This window comes from Triplophysa dalaica, chromosome 11 (genome assembly GCF_015846415.1).
Source record: "Triplophysa dalaica isolate WHDGS20190420 chromosome 11, ASM1584641v1, whole genome shotgun sequence".
Lineage (NCBI taxonomy): Eukaryota > Metazoa > Chordata > Actinopteri > Cypriniformes > Nemacheilidae > Triplophysa > Triplophysa dalaica.
In genome coordinates, this window is record NC_079552.1 from 12280273 (window position 1) to 12307738 (window position 27466).

Below are 27466 nucleotides of genomic sequence, written 5' to 3' on the forward strand. Positions count from 1 at the left end.
CATTATGTCATTAAAACAGACCTAAATAAAGCATTAGGGTAAAAAAAAGAAAATGACTTTGGTTGCTACCATTGCAAAATAGTTTAAGGGACATTATCTTCATTATGGTCACATAAATTAAAATTTTCCATATAGGTCAGTAAAACCGCTTTATAATGTAAGCAACCACAGGCAGTTTAGACTACCAGTGGGATGCCTTGATGTGAGTTAGGTTGTGAGGACAGTCTGACAGATCACTCGATGTGAAAACCACACAAGCCCACTCAAATAGTTAAAGGGCACATCTAAGATGCAAACCGTGATCTAATGTCTAACACACACTCACAAATACATTTACATTATGCTAGAAACATAAATTAAACAAGTTGATTTAGTGTGATTATTCCTAAAAATGCATTAAAGGACAACACAATTAACCATGCATCCTGACCTGTGCATTAATTCTATTTGTTCAATGCATTGGATAAATCGGAGCTACAGGAACACTGTAAATACAAAGCCTCTTGCACCTGCATATTTTAATCTAGTTGTTTACATTTACATTTAGGCATTTGGCAGACGCTTTTATCCAAAGCCACTTACATTGCTTTATCCTATACATTTTACATAGGTATTTGCAATCCCCTGGGATCGAACCTACAATCTTGCGTTGTTAACACAGTGCTCTTACCACTGAGCTACAGGAAAGCAGTAGTTGTATCCGTTTGATCTTCTTTGTTCAATATCAGATACCTTGAGCAGGTAAAAACTATTTTATAAATCATTTATTTTGTGACATTCTGTAGGTGGGCTAAATGTAGAGACTACAGCATCTGAACTTTAGGCTGTGATGTGAGAAAACCATAGGTAACCTCATTACACACAGACCACAGCATGCAAAGCAGCAAATATAGAGATCCTTTATTAAGATATCAAGACGACACACACTCTTCCTAAGAGTCATGAAGCATATCGTATCAAAACTACGTATATACTTTATTTTCAACAGCAGATTAAATGCTAGTAAAACGTTTGCAAGAATAGAAAATCAGAATAACTCAATTTTGAGACTTGATAAGTGATACTTTATGGAAGACTGCTGCCAACAGACTGAGATAAGAGTCGACCTCACCTATAAATATGGACTTTGACCCCACCAAATGTATCAACTTTTAACTTTAAAGAAAACTTGGATGCGTTCTTTTTTGTGTTTTTTATTTTGGGGACCAACATTTAACAGAAACCGCACAGAGTAATTATGTATTCGTTGTTTATGATCAAACCATGCAGCATTATGCAAAATAAGTTTGTTACAATTTCCCCCAAGAAGCAACCGGCACAAGCTCACATGCAAATGCTAAACGCCACCCACGGCCCGGGCCAACAGGTCTATCTGACTGCGGCAGGGCCTCCTACAGGGCGTGGGGGATATCAAGACCGAGCAGATCCCCCTCTCCACCCTCCTCGGTCCACAGGGAGGCTTCAAACATAATCAAAAGCTTTTCAGTGCTCTCACGCCCACGGTCACTCTGCACAGACAGACAAAGCCTAGAGACAGATCGCTGGATGTGAAATCATCCCCACAGATATGTCCATCATAGGCGGGCCATTGTGCATATTTAAATGTTTGTGTTTATGTTGTGTTGAAAAACAGTAAGAGATTATTTTTAAACCTTGGGGGTTGGATTTGTAGTGTTAGTATATCAACAGCCATTAAAACTTAACTAAAGCCATATTAAAAGTTTTCTTTCTCTCCAAGTAACCCCTTGTGATTTTATTTTATTTTAGGCTTCGTATTTGATCGCCTTAAAGAGATAGTTCACCAAAAAATAAATTATTTGATCATTTAATCACCCCCCTGTCATTCCCAACCTATATGACTTTCTTCTGCAGAACAAAAAAGGATATTTTAAGCAATGTCGGTGACCGAACAACGGTGGTACACATTGATTTGCTTTGGCTTTGTGTCTATACAATAGAAATGAATGGATACCACCACTGATCTTATACCAACATTTTTCAAAATATCTTCTTTTGTGTTCTGCACAGAAAAAAAAAATCATACAGATTTAAAATGACAAGAAGGTGAGTAAATTATGACTGAATTTTCATGTTTGGGTGAACTTCACTTTAACACGGGGGTAATTTCATTCATTGTTATTTGTTCTCTTTTTATCTAAAACCACAATCAGCTTTTAAGAAAACACCACAGGACAATATGTGTGTCTAAAATCCCTTACATTGTGAATTCTGAAGAGGCAGAGGGCAACGACATGGGCGCACCATTTGGCTCCTGCTCCACAGGTGCAGCTGCAGGAAGTGATGCGGCAGCGGTCAAACATAACAGCCACATTATAGGCTCCTTTTGATTGGCCAGCCTGGGGCGACACTACTGTGGCACTGAGGTGGAAACCTGTTAAGGACAATAAAAAAAATTGTGATTAAAACAGCAAAAAGGTCCATAAACCAATCTTTGGGTGATCCAGAGAGATTATTTAAATGTTTGGAGAACGTTAATGTTTCAAACGTTAAGGGAGCTGACTGCTGTAAGAAGAACAGAATATGCATTGCACTGTACACAGGCCATACAGGAAATGAAAAACATCGGAGACCGAGAAACAGAGTCCAAAAAATTGTGTGTTTACAGTGGAGTGTAGGGGGTTGTCCAAAAGCTTTTACCCGCTGGACAACAGCCAGCACTCTTCTGGCCAGTAAGAGCAGAGGTGGGGGCAGAGGGTGGTTTCAGCTTATAACTGCTGTTCCACGGGCGTCCTCAAGCCAACTTTACAACACTGTCTCTTTTTTTCCCTTCAGTATACCTGACAGTGCCAAAAGAACCACTCTAGTGCTTTATTCCTGACCCACATTCCCTTGTAAGCTGTCCACACTAAAACAAAAGCTTAAAGAATTTCATAATCAATCCCGGTTAACTTTGTATTAACAGTCTTTTCTTTAAATTAGCAAACAGGTTGTTGTTAAACAACCTTTAACCCTGTGCTTTCCGGTAGCTCAGTGGTAAGAGCATTGCGTCAACAACGCAAGGTCTTGGGTTCGATCCCAGGGGATTGCACATACCTATGTATAAATGTATAGGACTTTGCAATGTAAGTCGCTTTGGATAAAAGCGTCTGCCAAATGCATGAGTGTAAGTGTAGGTGTAAACTCTCATAATTTGCCTAATTGTATCCCAGCATGAACGGCTGTTAAAGAGACAGATAAGTCTGCAAAAGCAACCTAGATTTTTGGGCATGTCGAGTAAAGGCTGAAAGGCCTTTACAGTTTTTTTAGCATTGCACTCTCAGTGCAAGGTTAAACAAAGTGCAGAGAGGAGAGTTTAGGAATCACTTCCCTTTTAGGTGCAGCTGTTCTGTGTCAGGATGTTCTGGCTTCATTCTGATGGAGTGACTGACAACATTATATTCGGCCTTTAGGGGCCGTTAGGAGCGCAGTGGGTGGTCACTCATTGGCCAGGAATGTTAGATTAGAAAATGAGATTAAATTGCTTGAATATACACCTTTAAAAATCTTATATCAGCAACCACAACAAAATCAGAGGAACTAGTTCCATTAGTTGGTCAAGATGTAACCAACAAGAAGCATGCCACCAGGAAGATAAAGTGATAGTTCAGCCAAACTCAAATATGATGTCTTTAATTCACTCTCATGTCCTTTAAAACCTGTGTATGACTCTTACTTCTGTGGAACACAAAAGAAGATATTTTGAGAAATGTTTCAGTGAAATTGTGCCCAACTAATGGAAGTCAAGGGGGGGACAATGTTGTTTGGTTTCCAACATTCTTCAAAATATCTTCTTTTGTGATCTGCTGAAGATAGTTATACAGGTTTGAAATGGTATGCGACTGAATTAGTAAATGATGAAAGAATGTTTAAATATGATGAAAACTTTACAACCACCTAAATGCATTGTAGTGCTAAGTTTATCTCAAACCTATTCAAACAGTGCCGGTTTGAGAATGTTTAGCCTGCTAAAGAGATTTAAATAGTCTGCAAATGGTAATGCAGGCAGACTCCTGGAGGGCGATTGTGCAGGCTGGGTCAGGCCTCGGGCCATGATGCGCCTCTGCTGCTGCACAGCCCACCCCATGTGAATGAATGCCGTCCAACAACAGCGTTCATTCATACAGCCTGTGCACTGACCACTCACACATACACTCAACCTTATGTGCCATGCCTCTGATACTTCCTCAGGCTTTAAAAAACACATTTGTGCAAACCAAAGCCAAAAACCTGACAGGTGGGGAAACTAAACGGTTTATTCAGTTTTTGTGCATACAGGAACGGGATTGAAATAATTTTAGGATTGATAATAATTCTCTCAATGCAGAAGAGCAAATTACCTCAAGGGACTTAGTTTGAAACAGCACTCTTGACCGAAATATGTGTTGGGTGTGGTTAATGCTTTTGGTGGATGTGTGTGGGATGTCAATGGTTTCTCACCTATCTGCAGAGGATCTTTCACAGCTCTCACCCTATAGAGCTGCTCACCGCGCTGAAATTCATCTGGGCTGCCGTTGGCCAGACATGAGTATAATCTGCAAAGACAAGAAAAGGGGAGGATTAAAGCACCATTTACACATCTTGCCATGCCATAATGTATTATAGAAATGCTGTGGTTCCAAAATTAATCTAAATGGTAATCTGGTGTTCCCCTTGTCTCACTATAAAACTCCAAATGTAGGACCATGGAATAAACTTCCTGCAAAAAAAAGGAGTTTTAACCTGATGTCCTCTTCATTCTCTGGGAAGCTCCAGTATGCAATTCTCAATTGCAGCTGCTCAGGAACGGGAGGATAGACCTTTTCCACCACCTCGAACGGAATATGAAATGCCACCTGTTTGGCTGAGAGCTCCACCAGAGGGATGACCTGACCATCTATAAAGCAAGTAAAACACACCTGTCAATGCACGATCAACGCTTTCAAAGCCGCTCTGTTGTAAAATCAAACAGTCACAGTCAAACAGTTTAAATAATAGTATTTACAAAAATTAGCGCAGTATACAGAAGATGTTTCCAACAAATTGAACAGGACTGAGAATTGAGCTTCAAGATATCAAGCACGCTGCTCTGTTTCAAAGCCAGATTGTTCTTATACACTCAAGGCTAAATGGAGAGAAAACAGGACAGCTGCCAACTGGGACTAAATGCTGTCTGCTGAGAGGTGGGGGGTAGCGTGGGGGTCTAGTATCCTGCAGGGCTCTGGATTCGAGTCACCAATTTCCTCCAACAAAAGATAAGAGTGGCCAAGCTGAAAGTATGAAAAACACTCAGACCAGACATCCATCAAGAGCAACAATACTTTGTGTCTAAAGTAAACTCAGCCACAAGATTTAGATGCAACTTTCATTTATACAAGAAAAATTCAGAAGATTAAGATAAATCCCTGATGGAAAAACCAAAAGAAAGGTCAGGTCGTGCCATTTGGCATCAATGCTCCTAATTTTACAAATTCTTCATTTTCTGTTATGAGCCCCAGGTGTCTACCGGCACATAACTGCTTTATAAGATATTACCGCTGTCCATGAAACTAAAACCAACATCAGGAGGTCATTATGATAACTTATAAGAGGGCGTTTTATAAAAGCGATGTAGTTTCACATTCAAAATGCAAAAGCTTTAGAAATTGATATATATATTTATTTTAGAGGACCTTTTGCCTTTAATTTAAAAGGACAGTGGCGAACGGACAGCAAAGCATTGGATGGAGTCAGAGGAATGGGACCGGTAAAGGACACTCGAGAACTCAGGTGGGGCCACAAGTGCACTGGCATTATATGTCGTCACACTAACCACATGGCTATTAGTTAAAGGCGATCTCAACATTTTGTTCACTTGTTGTGGTGTGGATTGCACTAAATTTACAAAAAAATTTAATCAACTCAATTCATACACTTAAACCAATCTAATTTAATCACTTGCAAACTTGGGCAGATTCTTAGTTTGTTTATATGAATAGAGTCAGATGACACATGTAAAACTAATATTATCGCTCGTTTTAGATGTTGTGCAATGTCTATACACGATTTAAGGTTAAAAACGTTGTATTTTCTCTTGTCAAGACACTTTCACTTTTTCAATTTTACTTGTCTTATACATGCATGGGCAACGTATAACACACCGAAGACACAGAAAAACACGTATTTGTGCGATATGACTTCTTTAAAGAGACTTTTATTGTATTGTTAATTTTTTTTGCTTTCTGAATTCATTTTAAAATTGCAGTTTAGTATTGTTCTTTGACATAATATTTTTATTTTACAAAGAAATGTGCAGCATTTGAGAAATAATACAAGGGTAGATGTTCATTCTAATTTGTCTCAACTCATCTGGTAAAAAATAAATTGTGAATAAATTGTATTGCGAGATCAGTATCAGAGTAAATCGTAACATCCCTCTAAAAGGGCATAGAAATGTGTCATGATCAAATAATAGACCCACGCCATTAGCCGACACCCACATAAGCTTAAACCGTTCTGAAACCAAAAACAAGTCTGTAAACTAACTTGATGAATAATAAAGAGCACGACATGACACAAGCATACGTTACAGACCGACAGTGGGAGTCATAGAAACTACACTTGGGACAGGTGACTCATTAAAGTATAGCCAACAAACAGCTGCTCGGCAACAATACGCGTGCGTGATCCCGATTAATCAGGTGGCACACTCATAGCCAGTCTTGGCTGACATAACCATGGTGACCAACTTCACAGGACTTAACATAGTCTGCTAGACATCTTAGTTTTTTGTTAGCCAGTAAATAGGTGAGACGGTCTCTCATGCACGGTCCGCCGTCCCGGTGCCCGACAACGAGAGAACAAAGACACCAAACTCACAGTGTTCTATATAAACAACCACATCTCAGCAAACGTGCAGTCTCGCTTCCTGCGCCAAGAAAACAAGCTTTGGTCTACCTTTGGAACAGATCTGGATAGAAAGCAGGGGATTTGATGTCTCAAAGTGGCCTGTGCAAGAGCATTGGCATTAAGCAGATAGATCAGATGTTTATCAACCGCTATGCTCACAGGCAATACCCTGCACAGGACAAAGCTCTTTTTACAACCCCATACTCCACCCAGCCCCCAAAGTCTAACTCACTCTGAACACTACTACCAACACACAACAAGGACTCCCTTTCCAAACTCCTTCAAGTCATCCAACATAGGTAAACACTCAGCTAACAAATCTCTTGACAACACAGAACTCTGTCCTTCCAGCTGACAACACATCCACAGCTCAGGAGTCTAATTAAAGGAATAGTTCACCCAAAAATGTGAATTCTGTAATGAATTCTTCACTCTCTAGATGTTCCAAACCTTTATACATTTCTTTGTTTAGTTGAACATAAAGAAAGAAATTCGGACAAATGCTTTTAACCAAACATTTGGAAAATCTTATAATGGTATTCCAAAGTTCCCCAGAACTGTTTGTTGTCCTACATTCGACAAAATATCTTCTTTTGTGTTCAACAAATAAAAAACTATAAAGTAATTGGTCCTACAATGGTAGTCAATGGGGTCCAAAAACAGTTTGATTACAAGCATTCTTCCAAATTTTTTATACAGATGTGGGACAACTTGAAGGCGAGTAAACTTTGACAGAATTTGTACTTTTGAGTGAACTTTCCCTTTAATGGGCACAAGTTTCTTTGGCATAAGCAGATAAACTGAAATGTGACTCACTGCTGTTTTTAAAGTTATGCTAAAGTGTCAGATTTAGTTGCAACTTACGTTAAAGTTACACCGAAATGGGTTGTTTTAAAGTTTGCAAAGACCCAACAGGTTCTGTTTGCACAATGAATGAACTGCCAAACACAAGGATCTATTAAAAATAATTTTCTTATAAGATAACAGAAACTAGACTAGAGTTTGTGCATAAAAGAGGGTTCCCACTCTAAGCCAAATATTAAAATACCTGACTTTCAAGGACTAAAAAGTAGAATTTCCATGACCTATAATGAATGAAACCCAGTCTTTGAAGTTGTCGTTTTTGAGCCAAAGCTCTTTACATTTTCTGGCATTTGACCTTAGTTAAGAGCTACAGGTGACTGCATTTGACTTAAGTGATTGCCAGGTGACAAGCTGGAAGGGAATTAAATGGCGCTGAAGATAACCATAACAATATGCAAAGATTTTGTAAATAAACATGTAAAAAAAAAACAGTACAGAAAAATTACATTTTGATAAATGGAAACTAACATTTAATGTGACAAACAAAAATCGCTGATATTCCATGCCCCGTGAGAACCCTGACACAAGTTTAGCTTACAAAAGGGAGTTTTCTGAACTATGTCTTAAGTAAATGCTCAAAACAAGTCTATTTAGAGAGGGTTAGAGACTTAGAGTTTGTAGTTTTAGACATGGGAGTCACGTGCCAGCCCTTTCCATAAGTTAAGAATACACTGTAAGGTCAAAAGGATCAACCAAACCAAGGCATGGTGCTATGATCACATTTCAATGACAGCACAACAAGCACTTCACAGCACACCAAGAAAATATTTCACTACCTTTAATCTTCACAGTGGGTGAATTTGGACCGGCAGACTGCTTCCTCCATCCTCTCCAGTTCTGGCAAAGACTTTCAGCCTCTGATATGAATGAACACAGAGAGTCCTCCTCGAAACGGTCCGAGTCTTCAAAGGAGAACCTCTCCCCGTCTTCCCACTCGGCGAACATCAGTTCCATCACATCCGCCGTGTGCCGTTACCGGAGAACCGAGGACCTCAACTCAATGTGCTTCTTGGCTTTTGTTGTTTTGAGAGACTGACACTCGCACCAGGGCGAGTTACAGCAGGGGGAGGGGAAACTCACCCTCGACCAAAACAGTGTGCGAGGAGCTCTGCGATGTCTCGCTGCCTCTCTTTCTTTACTTACAATTTTACGGTGTCCAAATGAAGCACTTGCGCATCACTGCGGTCGAGTTTAACCTTCAGCCGTCTAGTTGTGTGGCGCTAATCCATTGTTTTATATCACGTACACGGAGTCAGTTAGTGGAGATTGGTCTAGTTTTAATTAAACCACCCATGACTAAATTAAAACCAAGTGTTTTCTGAATAAAGTTTTTAAATGTAACGAAGTGTTTTCCACAAAAACGACAAAGGTGTATGCGTTGGGCCTAAGCTGTGGTTTTATTCTTTAAACGTCTTGTTTACTGATTAAATGTTAAGAAAACGGGCCTCTTAACGCTGACTAACTCTCAAGTTGTCTGAAGATCGCCTCCTAACGCTTTTCTTGGCTTTGCCAACTAAACATAAAGCTGTTTTATCTGACAGCACGAACTGTAGATTCTTACTTGCATATCAACAGATGTTAGTAAGGTTTAGTCCTTTTCAAATGTTTTTTACTCGTATTTTAATCTCTTATCTGTCCTATCAGCTGAGCGTTCAGTCCCACAACAGCCACACGGCTAACAAAACATCTATAAAGGAAAAAGTAAACCCAGTGAGCCTCAGTTTATATTTCTTTAAATAAGACCAAATCGCAGCAATGAATCCATTTGAACTCAAAACAAATCCGGTATCTGCCGTTTAATCGCCCCTGCCGATCGAGGTATCTTGCTAACTCAGAGAGGCTAACTGTTACTCGGTTAGCCTGCTAGCTTTCCGGCTAGCCAAAATCACAAATCCTTTAGACTCCTGCGTTCAAAATCACGATAAATAACGTGGCATCCCATTACACATGCAACTATGCTGTGTCCTTGCATATATCCAGACGGAATAACACTGTTTTTATATTTTGGCACGAAAGCCTTGGTCCCTATCCCGAGTCTTTTATGGCCACACTGGTTACCAAAACAAAGGTCTGACTGACCAGTTTTTTTTTATCTCAGGTTTGTGTCCCAAAGTAGCTCAGTGTTCAAATCAGACGATCAGACTGCAAATCTGAACCCTCGACCAGTCCAGGCGTCCATTCACGGTTAACATTTAATTCTCTTTATGCCACATTTAACGTTATTTGCCTCTTCGATATATTTATTCTCCTTTGTATGCAAAAGCTTGTCATCCGCTTGACGTGACACCGGCCGGTTCTTTTCTGGTCCTCCGTTTATAAGGTTCTCTCTCTTCCCACGACGACCTTCGACAGCCACCGCTCTCCGGATCCAAAATGTCTTTTCAAGTCGACAATTTGGAGTCGAGATCCCCCTGTTCTCTCTCTCTGTCCTGCGCCCCTCCTCTCCTCGGCTCGGATAGATGAAGATGGCTCTCCAGCATCAGCTGATACGCACTTCCGCTCCACATTAAAACCAAGCAGCAGTCAAACAACAGCAACGAGTCTCCAACGATCTTGCACAATAAATCGCGAGTTCATTTGATGATATTTAAAACGAAGATTTAGTTGAGCAAGCGTTTGAGTTAAAGGCTTAACCAAATGTTAGCAAAAGCATTATTTATTGTTTAACAGATTGAAACGGTGGCATTATAAATGTAGGCTATAAAAGGCTGCTAAACATTAATTTGACATATTCATTGTAAAATGAACTACAGTTTTATTTAATGTAGTGTTGTTGTATTGGTATGTCACAATAGGTTTTCTTAGTTTGACCATTTACAAGAATTCTTTGTATTCAAACCTGAATCTTATTGAATGTTTCAATTAGGGTGGCCAATGAAGACAGATTTTTAATATGTAATACATACACAATAATGTTGGATTCAGATCACTAATGTCATGGTGCTTAGATATTACACTATGCCTCTTTGCTTTCCCCATCATATTTTTCAGTCCATAAAAATAACCGTATACAAAGACAGCTGTTTAGTTAATCAGTGTACATAATATTTGGATAACTTGGTCTAAAAATGAATGCCAACTCGCAGCATGATTCGCTATACATTTATACTGCCATACTAAATTTGCCTGACTGCTTCACATCTTTAAATAAGTAGATGAATGTTTTAATTTGGGATTAGTTTAATAAATGACAAAAGTGTAGCCATAACAAAAGAATTTAAGTAAACAATTTAATTGACTGAGTGTGACAGAAAACTGATATAAAACAGTAGACTATTAGGTACTATACTGCTATTGTACCTCATTTCATTCGTCAAACTGTGGTAAGCCTATAATTTATGTAAATAAATAACACAATAATACATCTGAATGACACCTGGTTGCAGAAATAGCTTTAGACCTTTTTTTTTACATTTTGAGAGGGAGGAAACACCAATGCAGCATGCATTGCTCAAGCATCTTAAAGTTGTGATCATGTGACTGTCAGATGGTAACAGATCACATCTGTTAATCAGCAGATTTGACCCATATCTTAAAATAATTCCTTCTCCCGCATTACATTTATTTCTATGGTAACACTTGGTGTACTTTTAAACTCAAACCATAGTCATGATTAAAATGCAAATTTTGTTCCCAGGATGTTTATCTGCTGGGATTGAAATTATACCTTGTTATGCACCACCCCATCCATTTGAGGATTACTCCATTACTGAGATTATCATCTCTTGAGTAGATACTTCAGGAACATCTTGTCAAATGCATTGTCATACAGTCTACACATTTGAAAATTTTCCTAAACTGCATCCCCACAAATATGCATAACCAAGGACGTTTAGCTGTAAACAGAATAACATGCGGAATGTTTATGAATCCTTTCTTTTTACCCCCTTACCTTTATGAACTTCCAGTACAACAACAAGTCTAGTGAGTAACAATGTGTAAGTGCAATATGTTATTTAATTTAAGAACCTGATCCGGAACAGGTGGGTGGCAGAACTCCCACAAATGTTCCACATATATGGCATGCAAACTAGTGCAAAATGATGTATATACAATAGCAAAAGCTTCCAATCCAGAAGAATACTTATCTGACCACATATCACCTACTTGTGAGATATGTTGTTTCACATTCCTGTGGAATTGAAAATGGAATTGAATTGGTGCAAGTAGTAAATGTGCAACACATAAAATGGGACCAAACCAGCCAATGGTCAGCTGATGAACCTTTTGTATTACAAACACACATCACACTACGACAGGGCGTTGGGTGACTTTCTCAATCCACTTCAGAAACCTGCTGACTCGTGTATATACACCAGGATAGGTGGGGTCGCCACAACCGTGACCCCACGAGATGATTCCTGTGAGCATCCAGTGGCCTCCCTCACTCTGACACACCAGCGGTCCCCCGCTGTCACCCTGACAACTGTCTACACGCCGATGGTTGGACAAGCTGCCGGCACACAACATTCGGCTGGTGAAGCGACTTCCATAACGCTTTTTACACTTCCAGGAGGGCAGTAAGGGAACCCAGGCCTGCAGGAGTGTTCGGGAATACTCCGAATCTATCAGAGACCACATGAGGGAAAGTTACATTAAAACAAGTTCTTTGCAATACGTCACTGGGACAGTTCACTCAAAAATTGTGCAGTACCTGTAATTCCCCACCCAGTGATAATGCAGGCGATGGGCCTCTTGCCCCTCTTGTTGCTTTGAGCCGGAAGGCAAACTGCATTCGTGTGTGGGTTAAAGGCTACACAGCTCTCATCAGTACCCTTTAACTTCAGTAAGGCAATATCATACTCCCAGCCCTGGCTGTTGTACTTCCTGTGGATGACGATGCGCTCGGGAGAGAGAGTGCGCTCAAAATCGTCCCTCTCCTCTGTGTGGTAGTCACCGAGCCTTAACACATACCGGGATGGTTCTGAACCAAACCTGAAGAAAGGATAAGAAAACAGGAATAAAGTGACATCCAAATAAACACAGCAATAAACGGGCATTAAAACATGTTCATTTGTTACCAATCTAACATCAATAAAAACATGTAATGGTGCATTTGTCGTTTCACATACAGCCACTAGATGCCAGTAAAGTATCTCTCACCTCTTGAAACAATGAGCAGCTGTGATAACCCAACAGGAATTGAGGAGAGTTGCTCCACAAAGCGGATGGGTGCCTTTTGATTGAGACCTCAGCCACAGAGATACTTGCCACGGCCAATCCCCCCTACATGACAGTCACAAATGCTTTTTGGAATTTCATGCAAATGTTAACCTATGATGAAAAACTTGAAAACAACCAAAGTAGGAAAAATACAAAAAGAACTGTTTGCTTTCATACATTCTTCAAAATATCTTCATTTGTGTTTAACAGAACAAAGAAATTTATAAAGCAATTTTTCCTTCTAAGGTAGTAAATGGTGGCCAAGAACTGTTTGGTTGAACTGTCCCTTTAACCCAAAACTTAGTTTGCTATGTATAACACATTGGCTTGTGAAAGAGACGAATAGCGTTTTCAGTGAGCAATAAAATGCTCATGCAGGTTATACTTAAAACACGCTTATTAGTCACTCTTTCATCTTATTGCAATTGTAAACGTAAGAATTATATATTGTTCTCATTGGAGAACAGTTCAATATGAGATAATAATCAATATTAAACAAACATTAACTAAAAAGTAAACTCAATGCATATTTAAACAATTAGAGATTAAAACCATGACCTAAATCATGTTCATTGTTCATTACCGTAGAGATTTGTCTCCTCCTACAATCCTCCTCCTGCGCCTCTGTGTGTTGGGTCTCAAACCACACTCCTGCTTTGCCATAACACTGTCCTTCACAGGCTCAGTGATATAGTCACAGATCACCCCTGCATCCTCACTGTGCCTGCAGTCATTGGCGTCTGATCCAACAGCCGAACACTCTCCTAATGAAGCCTCTGTCCCTACACACTTCACATTATCCAGATGAATTGATCCCTGGCCCTCGCCGAAATAAGCCATGGAACGGGCCTTGGCGACACCACTGATATCGGAAAGGACAGTAAAGGGCAACCAATCAATTTTATCTGAAGTTTTGTACCTTTATATCAAAAGAAACATGCTTACACGAATCCCAGTTGACTGCAGACTACTCCTGCGTTGATGTCATTCCAACCATCATCACACACACTACCCCACTGGCCGTTTATAAACACCTCCACACGGCCCTCCTTACGGCTCTCACCATCCACCAGCCTCACCAGGGGACCTAAGATTACAAATAAAACTAGTTACACCTTATATCAGTTTTTTCAAAGAAAGTACATATATTGATAAAAAATATACAAACCTGTTGCAGGAGCCGGTTCAGGAAGTTCATTGTTATATCCTTCTCTTTCACAGCGTATTCCCACATCCTCACTATGAGAGCAGTCATGTTCCCCCCACTCCCCATGACTACAATCCAGCAGGTTACTTTCTCCCCCTTCACATTTCACCTCATCCAGCAGGATCACTCCTGTACCTTCTCCATACATCCCATCTGGAGCCAACTCACAACGCCCTCTGTTGGAGACAAAGCAGAATTGCAGCAACAAATCACAAAGCCACAACTTTAAATGTTTACTGAAGCAAACAACACTTAGATCAAGTAGTTACTGTATTTCTAAATGTGCAACCACACATTCCTGATTTCACGAGATCAAACATGTACCTGGCCATGTAAACTACCTGTAACCGAGCTGTCGACACACCACCTGAGCGTGACGTGGCGTCCAGTTGTCGTCACACACTGTGCCCCATTCTCCGGCGTGATACACCTCAAGGCGTCCTTCCCATGGCCCATCAGCTCCCACTAAGCGCAAAACTCCATCTACAGGAGAATCAATCTATCTACTGTTAAGAAATGTATGCATCTACACAAAAAAATCAGATAACGGATGATGGGGAGGATTTTGCACTTTATTGTACGAAAAAGGCTGGTATGAAGCTGTGTTTATGACATCACCTGTATATGGGTTGCAAGACACCCCAGCATCCTCCATATGGTCACAGTTGTGTTGGCCCCAGGGTGCATGAGGACATTCCTCAAGAGACAGCTCATTTCCTGTGCAGTGCACCCCATCCAGCAAGATCGGCCCAGTGCCCTGTCCAAAGTGCGCCCATGTCCACGCCTTTGGCACGCCACTGAGAACAAACACATTTGCCTGTGATTCATTCTGATATCAAAGCAACAACCAACATTCAGTACAATTCTTAAGAATAAAGTGTAACTAGTAGGAAGCAAGTTAATAATACACATTTAATGACTGAAAACAGGATAAAACTACAGCTCTGAACTAGAATGTCCATCATAGACATAATATTTCTATTTGCAGTGTAAGATACAGTAAAACGTCAAGTAGACAATGTATGTACGTTCCCTTAGTGTTTGTATTATAGATTGATGACAAATTATAAAATCTGTGTCTTTCTCTCCCTCTGCAGATTCATGGAGTGAATCCTTTTGCCTCATAAATCATTCAAACACACCCTCCATTCATCTATATTAATAAAGTTCACGCACTATGTGTGTGTATAAATAAAGACTGTCCTTTCGATTTGTGCATGACATCAGCGTGTCTTTTAAAGCTTGTAAACAATTTAAGCTAAAAAAAACAGTGCAAAGCATTTCTATAATAAGATGTAAAAGGCACACCGTAACATTCTGACAATGCTCTTACTAATTTAATTTTGAGACTTTATTGCTTACGCACGAGACACATCTATAATATATTTGTATTATGATTTACCCCATTCCAAGCTGCCTGCAGACCACTTCAGCATCAATATCATCCCATTCATCATCACAGATCACGCCCCATCTCCCATTATGGTACACCTCCACTCGCCCCTCGAAATCCTCAAGCCCTCCTACGAGCCTCAGGGGGGCACCATTGCCTAAACAAAACAATGATATTAACTGATAGTTCAACACTGCAGTGGACAGTGACTAGAAGAAAATTTTCAGTTGAACTTTCACACCATATTCAAAGCGGAAGCTTAAAACCTGACTATTATGCATGGTCATATGGATGAATGCTTTGAAGGGGGTGCTTGTCTGTGTTATGGCGACATATATTAAGACCCAGAGCTCTCAAATTGCTTTTTCCTTTCTAATGTTTCTGTGTGAATAATTCACAGCTCTCTCTAAATATACCAGACCAGGTTTCAGCAACTCCAGGCACACTGTTTATGACCCGGCTCCTGTCTCTCCCATTAAATTAATTCTGTCTTGATTTAGCTCCACAGAAGTATTTTTCACACTAGATTACTGTACCAAAGATAGAAACAGACTTATAACCTGCAAACCCTAAGTCATAAGTCTGACCAGAAACAGGAAGTTCAGCTGTTGTTCTTCGTGCTGATTTGTCTTAAAAATTTAATCAAACAAAGATAACTTTTATGACGTTTACTTTACTTTTAAGACAACACTTCCTTGCTTAGTATATTTGGGGCTATCAAGTGTTCTTAAGTAAGGGATATTGTACAGGCTGCTGGTTGTTATCGCAAAACATTTCGCTATAACAGCCGGCTGCTTGTACATGATTCGCTTATTACACGGTTACTTGCCACATGAGAAAAAATTCTGGAAATGAAATGTGAAATATTTAATTATTATACACATTTTTTAGTATTTTTTTGCTGCATCCGGGTTACCATGTGTTATTGGTTTTGAGAGGTTATTATCTGGCAATAACGAAACTGCAAATGTCATTGGCCTGTCAGAATAAAGCATTCCAACCAGCGATAAAATAACAACAAATAATGTAATACCTAATTCATCAAGTATAAATTACATTTGCACCAGTTGGTTTTCATAGTAAATACAAAACTTTTGGGAGGGATTTATTATTTTTTGGCTTAGCTATGTCTGCATTATTTTCTTTGTTTAATAAAGAGAAATTGTACAAGTATCTATGCATTTGGATCCAAAGAAACTAAGATTTATGCACAGTTCAAAAAGTAGTACCTCTTTTTAAATAAAAATCAGATTAAACACACATATCAGAATCTAATATAATTCATGGTTTACTGTAACTAAAACAAATAAACATGTAGGTACAATAATCATGATGTAAATCCCAAATAAAACAAACTTACCCTCAGGTACAGCACACACCACCCCGGCCTCATTGCCATGGTTACAATCACCAGAGACATATTTTCTACTTCGGCACTCCAGCAGAGAATTTTCATTGCCATGGCAGCCAAGACGTTCAAAGTGGAAAAGACCAGAACCAGGCCCAAAGTACGAGTGCCGCAGTGCAGTGCCAATTTCACTGTTTGCAGGTAACAGGTTATTAAATGAATGCACATACTGTATATTTATCAAGAAAGAGTGTCTAGCTTTTAATGAATGAAGTTTGCATCTTATACCCAAGTCTCAGCTGTCTACAGATGACACTGGCATCTCGGTCAGTCAGGTAGGTGTCACACACTGCTCCCCAATGGCCATTCAGGTACACCTCGAGACGGCCACTCTTATTGGACGAACCTCCCACCAACTGTGCTGCACCTGGACAGTTGAATACATATTTGGTAATTTATAACATTGGACAAGCAAAAAACCTTTCGTAAATTGTAAGAGCATTTTTAAGCCAAAACGAGAAATTCTTTGTGACGACAAATCTGTGGAAGGTTCATGTGAAAAATGTTGTTGTGTTGATGGATGTTCATGTCAAGTATGAATAGCAGCATTACCAACCATTGGATCACATTCAAATGTTAATACAAATAATATTTATTGTTTTCTTAAGAGATTTTCTTGCCGTGAATCACCACCTATATTTATATATATATGGAGTGAACCGATTATAGACTCTGTGTGTCCTGCAAGATAGTAAAAACTTGTGACTTAAGATGTTGTTTCCACATAATGCTCGCAGACATGAATTTATTAATTGAATCAAGTTTGAAAATGTGTTGTTTTGGCTTGGAGAAAGAAGATGAGAGGAAAGACAGAACAGCACCATCTCAGCACTGAATCCCAGATGGAGGAAGGCGATGACAGACCAGTGTGAAGAGATGCAGAGACACTTTCCGATTGTGGGCCAAATTAACAAATGGACAGATTAACATACATGACAGGACTCTGATGATAATAATTAAGGCTTCATGGGAAGATAAATAGAGGACAATAAAGAAGAGAAGACAAACAGAATCCTTGAATCTCATTTGATGACAGACAAACTTTCTGTACGCTGTGACAACAGCAATAAAGTCACTCAGTTTACTGTTGACAACACCTATTGATTTATATGACGGGAATGACAGCTGTACTCATATTAACTTAGACAAACAAACACCAACGGCATGGTCGGAACTTGTCTAGGTCAAATGAGGTTAGACAGAAATTGGTCCACTCGACATTTTGAAGAAAGTACTTTTGTTGCATATAAATATATTTTGTCCATATTTCCAGAAAGATCCCTAGATGTTCAAATCAATGAAAAAGCTATTAAAATTAAAATGATTTTTTGTAAAATATCACTAAATTTGGAAGAGGCACAAGGTAGGGCTCACCTTGATGGCAGTTGCAATATTCCCACCCGATGGCTCCTGACCGCTGCCTGTAAAAGCACCAGGGGTTGGATTCACGATCAGGGTTTCTACAGTAGCTGTGGTTTCCCAGTCCCCGGTTGGGGTACTGCTTTATGTAATCTGGAAACTCGGTCCATTTAAGACAAGGAGCACCAGAATCAGTCTGGGACACTGATCCGTTGTAATAACCTGACTCAGTGAAGCCCTCAGAGCACGAAAGAGGACCTGTGAGAAACGCATACACTTTATTAGCTACAAAATAGACTTCACTTGGAGAGGCATAACAGAGGTTTCATACCGAGACAAAAGGTCAGCTCACTTAGGAGAAAAATGTAAAAGCATGAATTAAAATGAGTTTTATCTTAAAGCTGCAGCTGTGCTAAGCTGAATGTGTTCTTATTGGTGCTTTCTGTTTTTAACCTTCACTCTGTGAGTGAAAACCCATTCAGTTCATTGTATTGATACAGGACAGCAGTTTGTAGTGACAGCTTGCTGCACTGCTGGAACAAGAAGAGTTTCCAGGAGCCACTATGATGAGTCACTCATCATGAAAATGCCCTTGCCGTTACTGTAGGTAGTTTGATATGCGAGTTTGGATCAGAATTTGTCATACATTGTGAGGACCAGAAACAGCAAAACCTGAAAGACTAAAATTGCAGTGACAAGTTGACCAATTTTACAGGAAAATAGCTTCATAAATAATGTGATATTGACATTATAAAATGCAAAAGCTTTAGTGAGGGTTAGATATAGGTAAATAAAAAGTCATTATTAAACTCATTAGCCGATAACAGTTGTGATGAAAATCAAAATGTATATATAAAGTGGCCCAATAATTTATTTACACAAAACTGTCCATTGAATATAAATATTGACAAAAAATCTTACATCCATCAAGATGATACTAGTGCACAAAAAGAGTTTGTACATTGGGTGATGTGGTTACATTGAAAAAATCAAGGTTATTTTTAAAAATAACTCATAAGGGATTGTCCAACTAATGGAAAACAGAGGTTATGTTTGAAACTTCTGTTTGATGCCATTAATGATGCAGAAAATACATTTAAATATTTATAACTATATAACCTTTTTCCTGAAATCCAAGCAACTTAAAAATGTCGGAAATAAGAATAAAAATTCCTTTATTTTGTAAAGCGCCATAAAATTTGCTTTCTCAAAGCGCTTTACAGCAGATATCACATCAAGTAAAACAACACAATTTGTAAAAAACATTTTGTAAAACAACAAAACAAAAACAAATAGTAAAATCAATCCTAAAATAAAACATTTTAAGAAGAGATTTAAAAGTCGCTATTGGATTTGCCTCCCTGATGTCAGCCGGGAGAGTGTTCCAGTTACATTGACTTCACTGTTATGTGTTGAAATAAGACTTAATTTGCAAGGGATGTTGTGCAGGATCAAACAGAGGTTAGTGTCAGCACAGCACTCTTTTAAACAAGGCACATGCAAACCCTCAGGGAGAGAGTTGATACCATCTCTTACCTTTATAAAACCTTAGTACATAAGCACAGTGAATTATGGACCAAACTGACTCCACTGGTAATGTCAGAAAAGTATTCACACCTGCACTCACGCAAATAGGCCAGCAATGTTATTGCTTGTCTAGAACACTTTGACAAATACTTAGTTAGCTGAGACAACACGTAAAGATGGAGAGTCAGACTGAGACTCTGTTACACTCTTTTGTCATCATTACAAACATTCTTGTAAACAACACACTGAAAGAAACCTGACACAGTATCATTCCACATTCCACGTTATTGACAAGCACTGAGTATTTATAATATGAGAAGAGTATTGCATTTCTTTCCACTGTAAGCTGTTTTTATAATTATCTTGATTTAAATGGGAGCAGAAGAGGATGCCATATATATTTGACCGCTACCAAACCAAAAAAAAAAGTTATATCATAACGGTATTTAAGATTTGAACTGTACATAATATCAAATAAGGATTTTCAGAGATTAGCACCTGTTTTCAAAAGTGTAAAACATCAATGAAAAGCATTGACACACTTCACCAAAATAATCGGTGCTTTTTATGGTCGAAAACCTTTCTGATCTACGGGATTAAATATCCTTTTCCATTTTAAATGGATGAGTTGGACCGGATAGTAAATGCAGCCAACATTACAATAGCATTACAATAGTACCGGTTAAAAAACATGCAAGGAGGCACCTCAAAAAAGTAATCTTTACCAAGAAGCTAAAATAAATAGATTTTTGGATAATATGTACTGTATTTCAGATTGTGTTATTTTACAATGTAGAGGACTTTATAATTATAAAATGTGACCCTGGACAACAAAACCAGTCTTATGGGTCAATTCTTTGAAATTGAGATTTTTACATAATATGAAAGCTTATAATTAAGCTTTCTATGGATGTATGGGTTGTTAGGATAAGACAATATCTGGCAGAGATACAACAAAAACTCTGGAATCTGAGGGAGCAAAAAAAACGAAATATTGAAAAAATTGCCTATGAAGTTGATCAACAAAGGTGCTGTAGCAGGCCATACACTCACAAAAAATCATTTTTTATATATTCAAGGTTGGATTTACTAAATATATTCATGGAACATGATCTTAACTAAATATTCTAATGATTTTGGCATAAAAGAAAAATCGATCAATTTAACCCATACAATGTATTGTTGTCTTTTAGTAAAAATGTTCCCGTGCTACTTAAGACTGGTTTTGTGATCCAGGGTCACAAATGTGTATGGAAATAACACCAAGAGAATATGTGCAACATTTAACTTGCTCTGACAATACATACTGTAAGTGTATTAGCAGAAAAATTACGTAGATTTTTTTTATAATGGCTTTGGCTATACTGTCCTTCTGAACACAATTTTGAGTAAAAATAAGCCCAACACACCTCTAACAGGTTTAAAAACTTGTTTAGGCATTACAAATGATTTCCATTCTTGTATAATCACAGTTCAACAAATCTTTTCTTGTACACACACGTGAGAGCTCATGTTTCAAACTGTACATTGATCTGTAAATAAAGCAGTTTGCTGAAATAGAATCAGTGTAGCGTTCTGCTTTTATTTCCCATGGCATTACAGTTAAACATCGCAGTACCAACCACCAGTGACGTTAAATATCACAAGCGAACATATGAGGAATTTAATTGTAGAGGTTAAGAAAAGTAAAATGAATCTAGAGGAGGCGATCATAAAAGAATCTCTGCCCCAGCACGAACTGGGATTAGACTGACAGTTCAGTTGGAAGGCTAAATGCGTTTCAGCATCCTGCCCTAAGGATGTCAGCTCGCAAACCTGTCCAGGCTTGGGAGTCACAGAAAGCAATAACGTGAATATGACACTTGAAATGTGTAAAAGCAGTAGTGTTTTCAATTCCAAATTAGTTCTCATTCTCAAACTCTTCAGATCCCATCAATGCCACGGTTGTTTCACATCCATTCACTGTCACCAGTAAGTGTTTGTGTTTAAGGTCATATTGCAAGCGAACTCAATATGTGTTTCTCGCAGATGTAATCTTGTCTGAGAAGTGATTGTTGCGGTTGACTGTTTCGTTTAATTTGCCGTAGGGAAGCATCAATGAATACAGCTCACAGTAGAGTATAGCTTTGCATCAGTCAGTGCTGAAAAAAACAACTAATGCCAAGAAGGGATGTGTTTTTTGGCACTGAAAGAGATACTATTAACTAGAAAAATACACCGTAGCATTCCAGCAACAACTAATGATAAATACGTTGCACAAATACATTTTCCACGCAATTGAGATGGTGGAAAGATTTTTGCCAGTTCTTGTGAACAATATGAGGCAGGCCTAAATAAAAACATTCCAGAGTCAAAGGAATAGTAAAATTGCATACCTGAGCTCTCCAGCAGTGTATTCAGGTAGGCAACATTTGGTCCTGCCTGAGGAACAAACAAGACAACTAATTTCTCTCACTAAAACAAAGTACCAGTCTTTCTGTAAATACCTTCAAGTACCATTTAAAAAACAAGCTATACAGTCAATTAAAACAACAATCACACAAGATTTGTGACATTAACCAGTGCTCGAATTTAAGGGGGGCTGGGGGGACCCGGGATCCCCCATAAGGCGTGTGGGACCCCCTTAAGAAGTAAAAAATGGACTTTGGGGGGTCCCTCAGATATTCCTATTTGAGTAAAAATAATAATGACAAATGTGATTAAATTCATGCAATGGATGTGGTAAATTTTGTAAATTAATTATTTACAATAATTTATATTAAGTTTGTTTATGGGCTAGTTGTGTCTCTTTAAGGACCGCTAAGCGCAGGACAGTGAAAGAAGCCTGTTCTTCTATGTAAGCCTGTTTTAAATATAATAGTTTATAGTTATGCATATTATAATCAGATATGTTGTGTATTTTGTATAAATTGTAGATTGCGAGACTAACCCCCACCCCAAAAAAAGTCTTATGAGGGGGACCCCCCATAAAACTTGGATCAATTCGAGCACTGACTTTAACATGATGTGTTACACTTTGGTGTACGTGTAAGCCTTTTAAATTTTCGTTAGTTCTTGTAGTGGTGAGTTAAAGCTGAGGATTTTGCCCTTAATGAGAGCTTTTAAAAATATCCGCTGCTTTACGACATGGAAAAGTCAAATGCTGTGGCAGTTTCAGCTGAGATCAAAGAATACTTTCAGGACCATCGAGTCATTACGTGACAGCCACAGTGTGCTAGATGTGATAAAAAATCTCCACACGCTGACTGCGCTTCGAGCGGGCGACGCGACGCGTGCGTCTGCAGTGTATTTATTATAATGGGAGCGCTCTTGTTTTGGCGGGGTGCGTCATTGTGTAGACTGACTCTTGTGCCTTCAGGCTCTAACAAAGAGACAAGAATAATTGCGATGAAACTTTTTTAATTTGCGTTGTTTGGGCACAGCGACGGTTCTTCAAAATATTAAGTGTTTCCACAGGTCTCTCCACACGTAGCATACCATAAATGCTCCAATGTTTGTTTAATTATTTTTAATAATAGACTATAAGGACCAAAAATAGTTAAATCGTTTATTTTAAAATCAATAACCTGCAACAAACTGTGTGGAAGAATAATGCACGCAAAAATGCTCACGGCTCACCTAATACAAGCGGATAATTTAAATCCCATTCAACGAGGGTCAAAGTACACCTCAGTCCAAAAGATACTAATAAACAATTACATATTCACGTGACGTGACACACTTTCACAAGAAGTGTCATTGATGATGGATTAGGATACACATACGGAATCAATGGGCGTCAAAGTGCACTCTAGACACAAATAAATAATGCTGTCAACTTTCATTCACATCTTAAAGTCAAACTAATAATACGAATAATAATTTCGTAACCTTTTCCAATCAATCACAGTTTGTGAGGAAAACTCGTAGTCTACGTTAAAAGTGCGCTCTTACATACCTCGCCATAGACACAGACTGAGAAATAAAAGATAAAAGAGAAGATCCCACTGATATCCATCCTGTCATTGACCATACATCGAGCACAACTGTCCCATCATCGCCGTCAACGGTCCATTTACCTTCATACAATGATAGCGCGACGCTGTCTCATCTCAGATGTTTTAATAGTTGGTGTTGCTGAAAAAGGACGAAAGAAACAGAACGAATGCACATAATCTAAACTCATAAAAGTCCGTGAAAACGTCTGACACCCTTCCCATGTTGGGGTCTGAGATTTGCGTTCACTCGTCAGGAGGTAACAGTGAAAGGAGACACCGCTGATAGTCTTCACCACAACACACTAGAGACGACTGTCGGAAATAAACCATTAAAGCGCCGCTCATAGCGTGCAGTAGCCTATGGGCGTCACAGTAGCTCGCGCGAAACAAATAAAACCAGCTCTAAAAGATTTAGTAGCTTACGCTGTTCTATAAAAACCTTTATAATATTTTTATGTGATATTTATATGCAAATGGTTTAGTTTTACTTTTTAAAACTGTACAAAATTGAAACCTTTCGATACTGTTTTTAATTGTATAATGTGCTGACGAGCGGGATACATTACCCATCAATACAAAGCCATTTGTTCATATTTAACGAAAGTTCCGTGAGGTGAGTCGTTTCTATAATTTTTTTTAACATAAATGCTGTTATTATCCGCCCACAGGTCACCTTGCCTTGTATTGTTCACCTGTGTACACAAGCGCTTGAGTACACAATGTTCACAATTCATACAGATCCACTAAAGGATAACAACATGTGTATACATATCATCACTTACATGTAATGCGATAAAAGATTAAATAATCCTTTTAACCCAAACCACAGTTAAACATGGTACAGGCCTACATACAATACAACCTTCTTCACACTTGAATTCACTTTCATCTGCAGGATCAGTTCACTTTTGTGCAATATTTATTTGGTTTTCATTTGTGAAGAGGGACAACATTTATTGCATATACTTTCAAAGAGGTAGATTTGCTCTCTCTGGTACAATGGGAATGAGTTGGTATAGTCTTACATCACTACTTTGCATGAACATGAATTTTGGCACCTGAGGATAACAACTGTTTTTTCAACTTATCATTATTTTAGCTCAAAGATCACTTTATCAAGCACCAAGGCACTAAAACAACAAATGATAACAGCATTAATTTCCCTTATCTGATTCACAAAGGAGTGGCTGCATTGCTTGGCTGCATCTATCCACACTCTCTTCTGGGAGTGTTGATCTGGTTTATATACAGAACATGCTTAAAACGGAGACTGGAACGGCTTGATGGAAATACTATTAAAGCCATACTGAGTATAAGAGGTTGATTTATGTATCAAAGTAAAAGGTCATAAGAACACACTTTGAAGGATTTCAAATTAGGTTTAGGAGTTATACAGACGGAAATATCAATCTGTGCAAACCACAGCTATTTTTGTTGTAGTCCTGTAGAGTATTTTTGGCAGTCCAGTGTTACTTAACTCATTTTTGCAATTTGTCCTGTTGTCCATTGTTGCAGTCACAAGGTCTTGATTGAGGAGGCTTTACATACCAGACGGCATTTCCTTTGGGAACTACTCTGCAGACAACAGTAGATAGACAGCCTAAGGAAATGGTTGGCTATGTTATCACAGGGTGAAACGGCCATGGTTAAATTACATTACGAGAAACTAAACCAATTCAAGGCCACTAAGTTCAACTAAATTTCAAAACAACCAAAACACAGCATATCATATGAACACAAATACATTTATAACTCAATTTATTTAATAAGCTATTACAATCTTTACTGCAAAGTTTCATGGTTAAAACTGATTCACTTTGTCCTGGCATGTAACATAATCCACTTGTTTCTATTATCTTTATTTTCTGATAAATGGAAACGGCTGTCTGAGGCAAATGATATGGTGGACATTGCATGAAACAGGAAGACAATTAGCAAAAAAAATCTGTTTGATTGCACAGGTCACAGCTCAGTTATTCAGTGGAGACACAAAAAAAGTGACCAATAAAAATCTATAACATCCACATTATCAAAGAGAGTAATGTGGATACAAACCGAGACAGTTATTTCAGCAAGCGACTATAGAAGCTCTCAAAAGAATTACATTTACGCCTGGAACTAAATAAGTGATCCTTTGTGCTTTTTAGACGAAGTCAGTAAAATGTTCCAATCAACAGAAGTGCCTTCACAACCTTGTGAATGCAGCTCATTTGATTTGTGAACATCTGCTGATGTTGTGACAAATTACTTTTGGCAGAGATTGAGTCTCTGCGACAAACAGTTTTATTTTTTTTAGAAAGCCTTTCCAGGAATGGATCTCATCAGTTGGCTTGGCCAGACACTCCCAGTCCTGCACTCAGTCTAAAGTCCCCATCTTTACATCACAGATTATGTCCATTCTTTGCCTGAGCGGTGGTATGGGGTGCTAGATTTCACCAGAGAGGTTGGGATATCGTTTCAATAAGAGAGTTGCTTCCTTTGGCAAAAGTCGACCTTGACCTCCCTGCTTTCCGCTGGCCTTGTTCTGGGCCTGAAAGTGAAATCATGAAGCAATATAACTATTCAAAACACAATACGGCATGTTTTTATACACAATTTTAATCTCTCAACCAGCGAGGTTTCTATAAGAAAAATGGCCAATAACTGCTTAAAAAATACATTCCATTTAACTGTAAAGATACACCTAAAAGGGTGTTAGAGGTAACATGATATTGCCAGATGCGTTAGGATGACGTTAACATGGAAACAAACAATGATTGAGGCAAAAATTAGTGGTCTGGCAGGAAACAACATTGGGAAGTGGTAAGTGTGTTTGTAATGACTTTGTTTATGACAAAATTGAGGTCATTCTTTCAAATTATCCGGTCTCAAGTATTCTTCAAACACTTGTTTGAGGATTTCCTGAGGTCTGAGGATTGTGTTAGCATGTCTGCTGTACCTGGGTCTTTTCCACACATGTGTAGAAAGCTGTCACTTCTTTAGAGCAGACTGTGTTGTTAAAGTCATTCTGTTTCCAGCAAGCCATCACCAATGACATCTCTGTAACACACGTGGCCTCTGTAATAAAGATTGCATGTCATAATGTAAGTGCATGGCAAACAAGGCATTAGATCAGATCTTTAATGTTTATAAGTGAATTATATTCGGGCAATGTGAGGCCACATAACTTTCAATGCATTTGAATGTTCTTATATGCTTTAAAAACATATAAAACAATAAAATTAAAGCACAATGTTAACAAATGTTTAGAGAAAATCATATTTATAGTTGTATTCACGATATATATAGAGAAAACACCTCTACATTCATAACAATCCCCTTTAAAATCACCTGTAAGTCTAAAACCAAGAGTTAGCAGCATATTATTTCCGACCACGTCAACTGATAAAGTATGATATAATGGTTTGCTGTGACATTAAAAGCTTAACCTAACCTCCTTTCCTCAGTCTTCGATTGGCGACCTCATTCTTCAGCGCCAGAGGTTTGATGGGTCTCAGGACGGGTCTGCCCTGCTGTCTGCTTAACAGTTTCGCGACTTTCTCTTGAATCACAGATCCACTTTGCATCGCCATATTATAATGTCACTTCACAAACACCAAACTCAAGCTATAAGTGAAATCGTATGTAACAGTACCGATTACACTCATTTAAATGTCACCGTCGTGTTCTCCTTACGTCCTCATATGGAAGTCGCCATGTTCTGC

General features: G+C 38.6%; 3 protein-coding genes across 6 annotated transcripts in view; all 3 read right to left on the bottom strand.

The window, feature by feature from the left end:
* Positions 1–10207, bottom strand: part of zswim8 (zinc finger, SWIM-type containing 8) — a 36793-nt gene extending 26586 nt beyond the window's left edge. For 2 of the 3 annotated variants that reach the window (XR_008908407.1, XM_056761308.1), the window contains exons 1-4: positions 8505–10207; positions 4720–4873; positions 4438–4532; positions 2220–2392 (exon numbers count right to left, since the gene is read on the bottom strand). Coding sequence is in view for 2 of the 3 variants with exons in the window: in XM_056761308.1 (XP_056617286.1) it covers positions 2220–2392; positions 4438–4532; positions 4720–4873; positions 8505–8682 (600 nt within the window). In the remaining variant the exon portion in view is untranslated. The remainder of the gene's footprint in view (positions 1–2219; positions 2393–4437; positions 4533–4719; positions 4874–8504) is intronic. The other variant, XM_056761307.1, reaches the window with a different exon arrangement.
* Positions 10208–10892: 685 nt separating this feature from the next.
* si:ch211-51a6.2 (neurotrypsin) lies at positions 10893–24054 on the bottom strand. 2 transcript variants are annotated; one of them, XM_056760779.1, is made up of 14 exons: positions 23844–24054; positions 22161–22206; positions 18274–18516; positions 17128–17266; positions 16852–17030; positions 15501–15648; positions 14717–14895; positions 14440–14581; positions 14060–14274; positions 13837–13978; positions 13475–13753; positions 12832–12954; positions 12383–12663; positions 10893–12293 (listed from the first exon to the last, which is right to left on the bottom strand). In XM_056760779.1, exons 1-14 carry the CDS (start codon positions 23847–23849, stop codon positions 11974–11976), a joined length of 2442 nt encoding a protein of 813 aa, XP_056616757.1. In that variant the 5' UTR covers positions 23850–24054; the 3' UTR covers positions 10893–11973. The 2 variants fall into 2 exon arrangements, with proteins under 2 accessions (XP_056616757.1, XP_056616756.1); XM_056760778.1 differs by having other exon boundaries at positions 23723–24054.
* A 1449-nt stretch (positions 24055–25503) lies between these two features.
* chchd1 (coiled-coil-helix-coiled-coil-helix domain containing 1) lies at positions 25504–27466 on the bottom strand. The gene is made up of 3 exons (XM_056760977.1): positions 27196–27466; positions 26701–26819; positions 25504–26292 (listed from the first exon to the last, which is right to left on the bottom strand). The coding sequence occupies exons 1-3, from the start codon at positions 27332–27334 to the stop codon at positions 26188–26190; spliced, it is 363 nt and encodes a 120-aa protein (XP_056616955.1). The 5' UTR covers positions 27335–27466; the 3' UTR covers positions 25504–26187.

Excerpts from the sequence above, each read along its gene's own strand:
- si:ch211-51a6.2 (XM_056760778.1), bottom strand. The coding sequence starts at position 23,797 with ATGGTCAATGACAGGATGGATATCAGTGGGATCTTCTCTTTTATCTTT. Across the intron at positions 17,031-17,127 it reads TGTAGACAGCTGAGACTTGG|TGAAATTGGCACTGCACTGC; the intron begins GTATAAGATGCA and ends ACCTGCAAACAG. Across the intron at positions 13,754-13,836 it reads TGCAGTCAACTGGGATTCGT|TGGTGTCGCCAAGGCCCGTT; the intron begins GTAAGCATGTTT and ends TTCCGATATCAG.
- chchd1 (XM_056760977.1), bottom strand. The coding sequence starts at position 27,334 with ATGGCGATGCAAAGTGGATCTGTGATTCAAGAGAAAGTCGCGAAACTG. Across the intron at positions 26,820-27,195 it reads TCGAAGACTGAGGAAAGGAG|AGGCCACGTGTGTTACAGAG; the intron begins GTTAGGTTAAGC and ends TCTTTATTACAG. Across the intron at positions 26,293-26,700 it reads CATGTGTGGAAAAGACCCAG|GCCCAGAACAAGGCCAGCGG; the intron begins GTACAGCAGACA and ends TTTCACTTTCAG.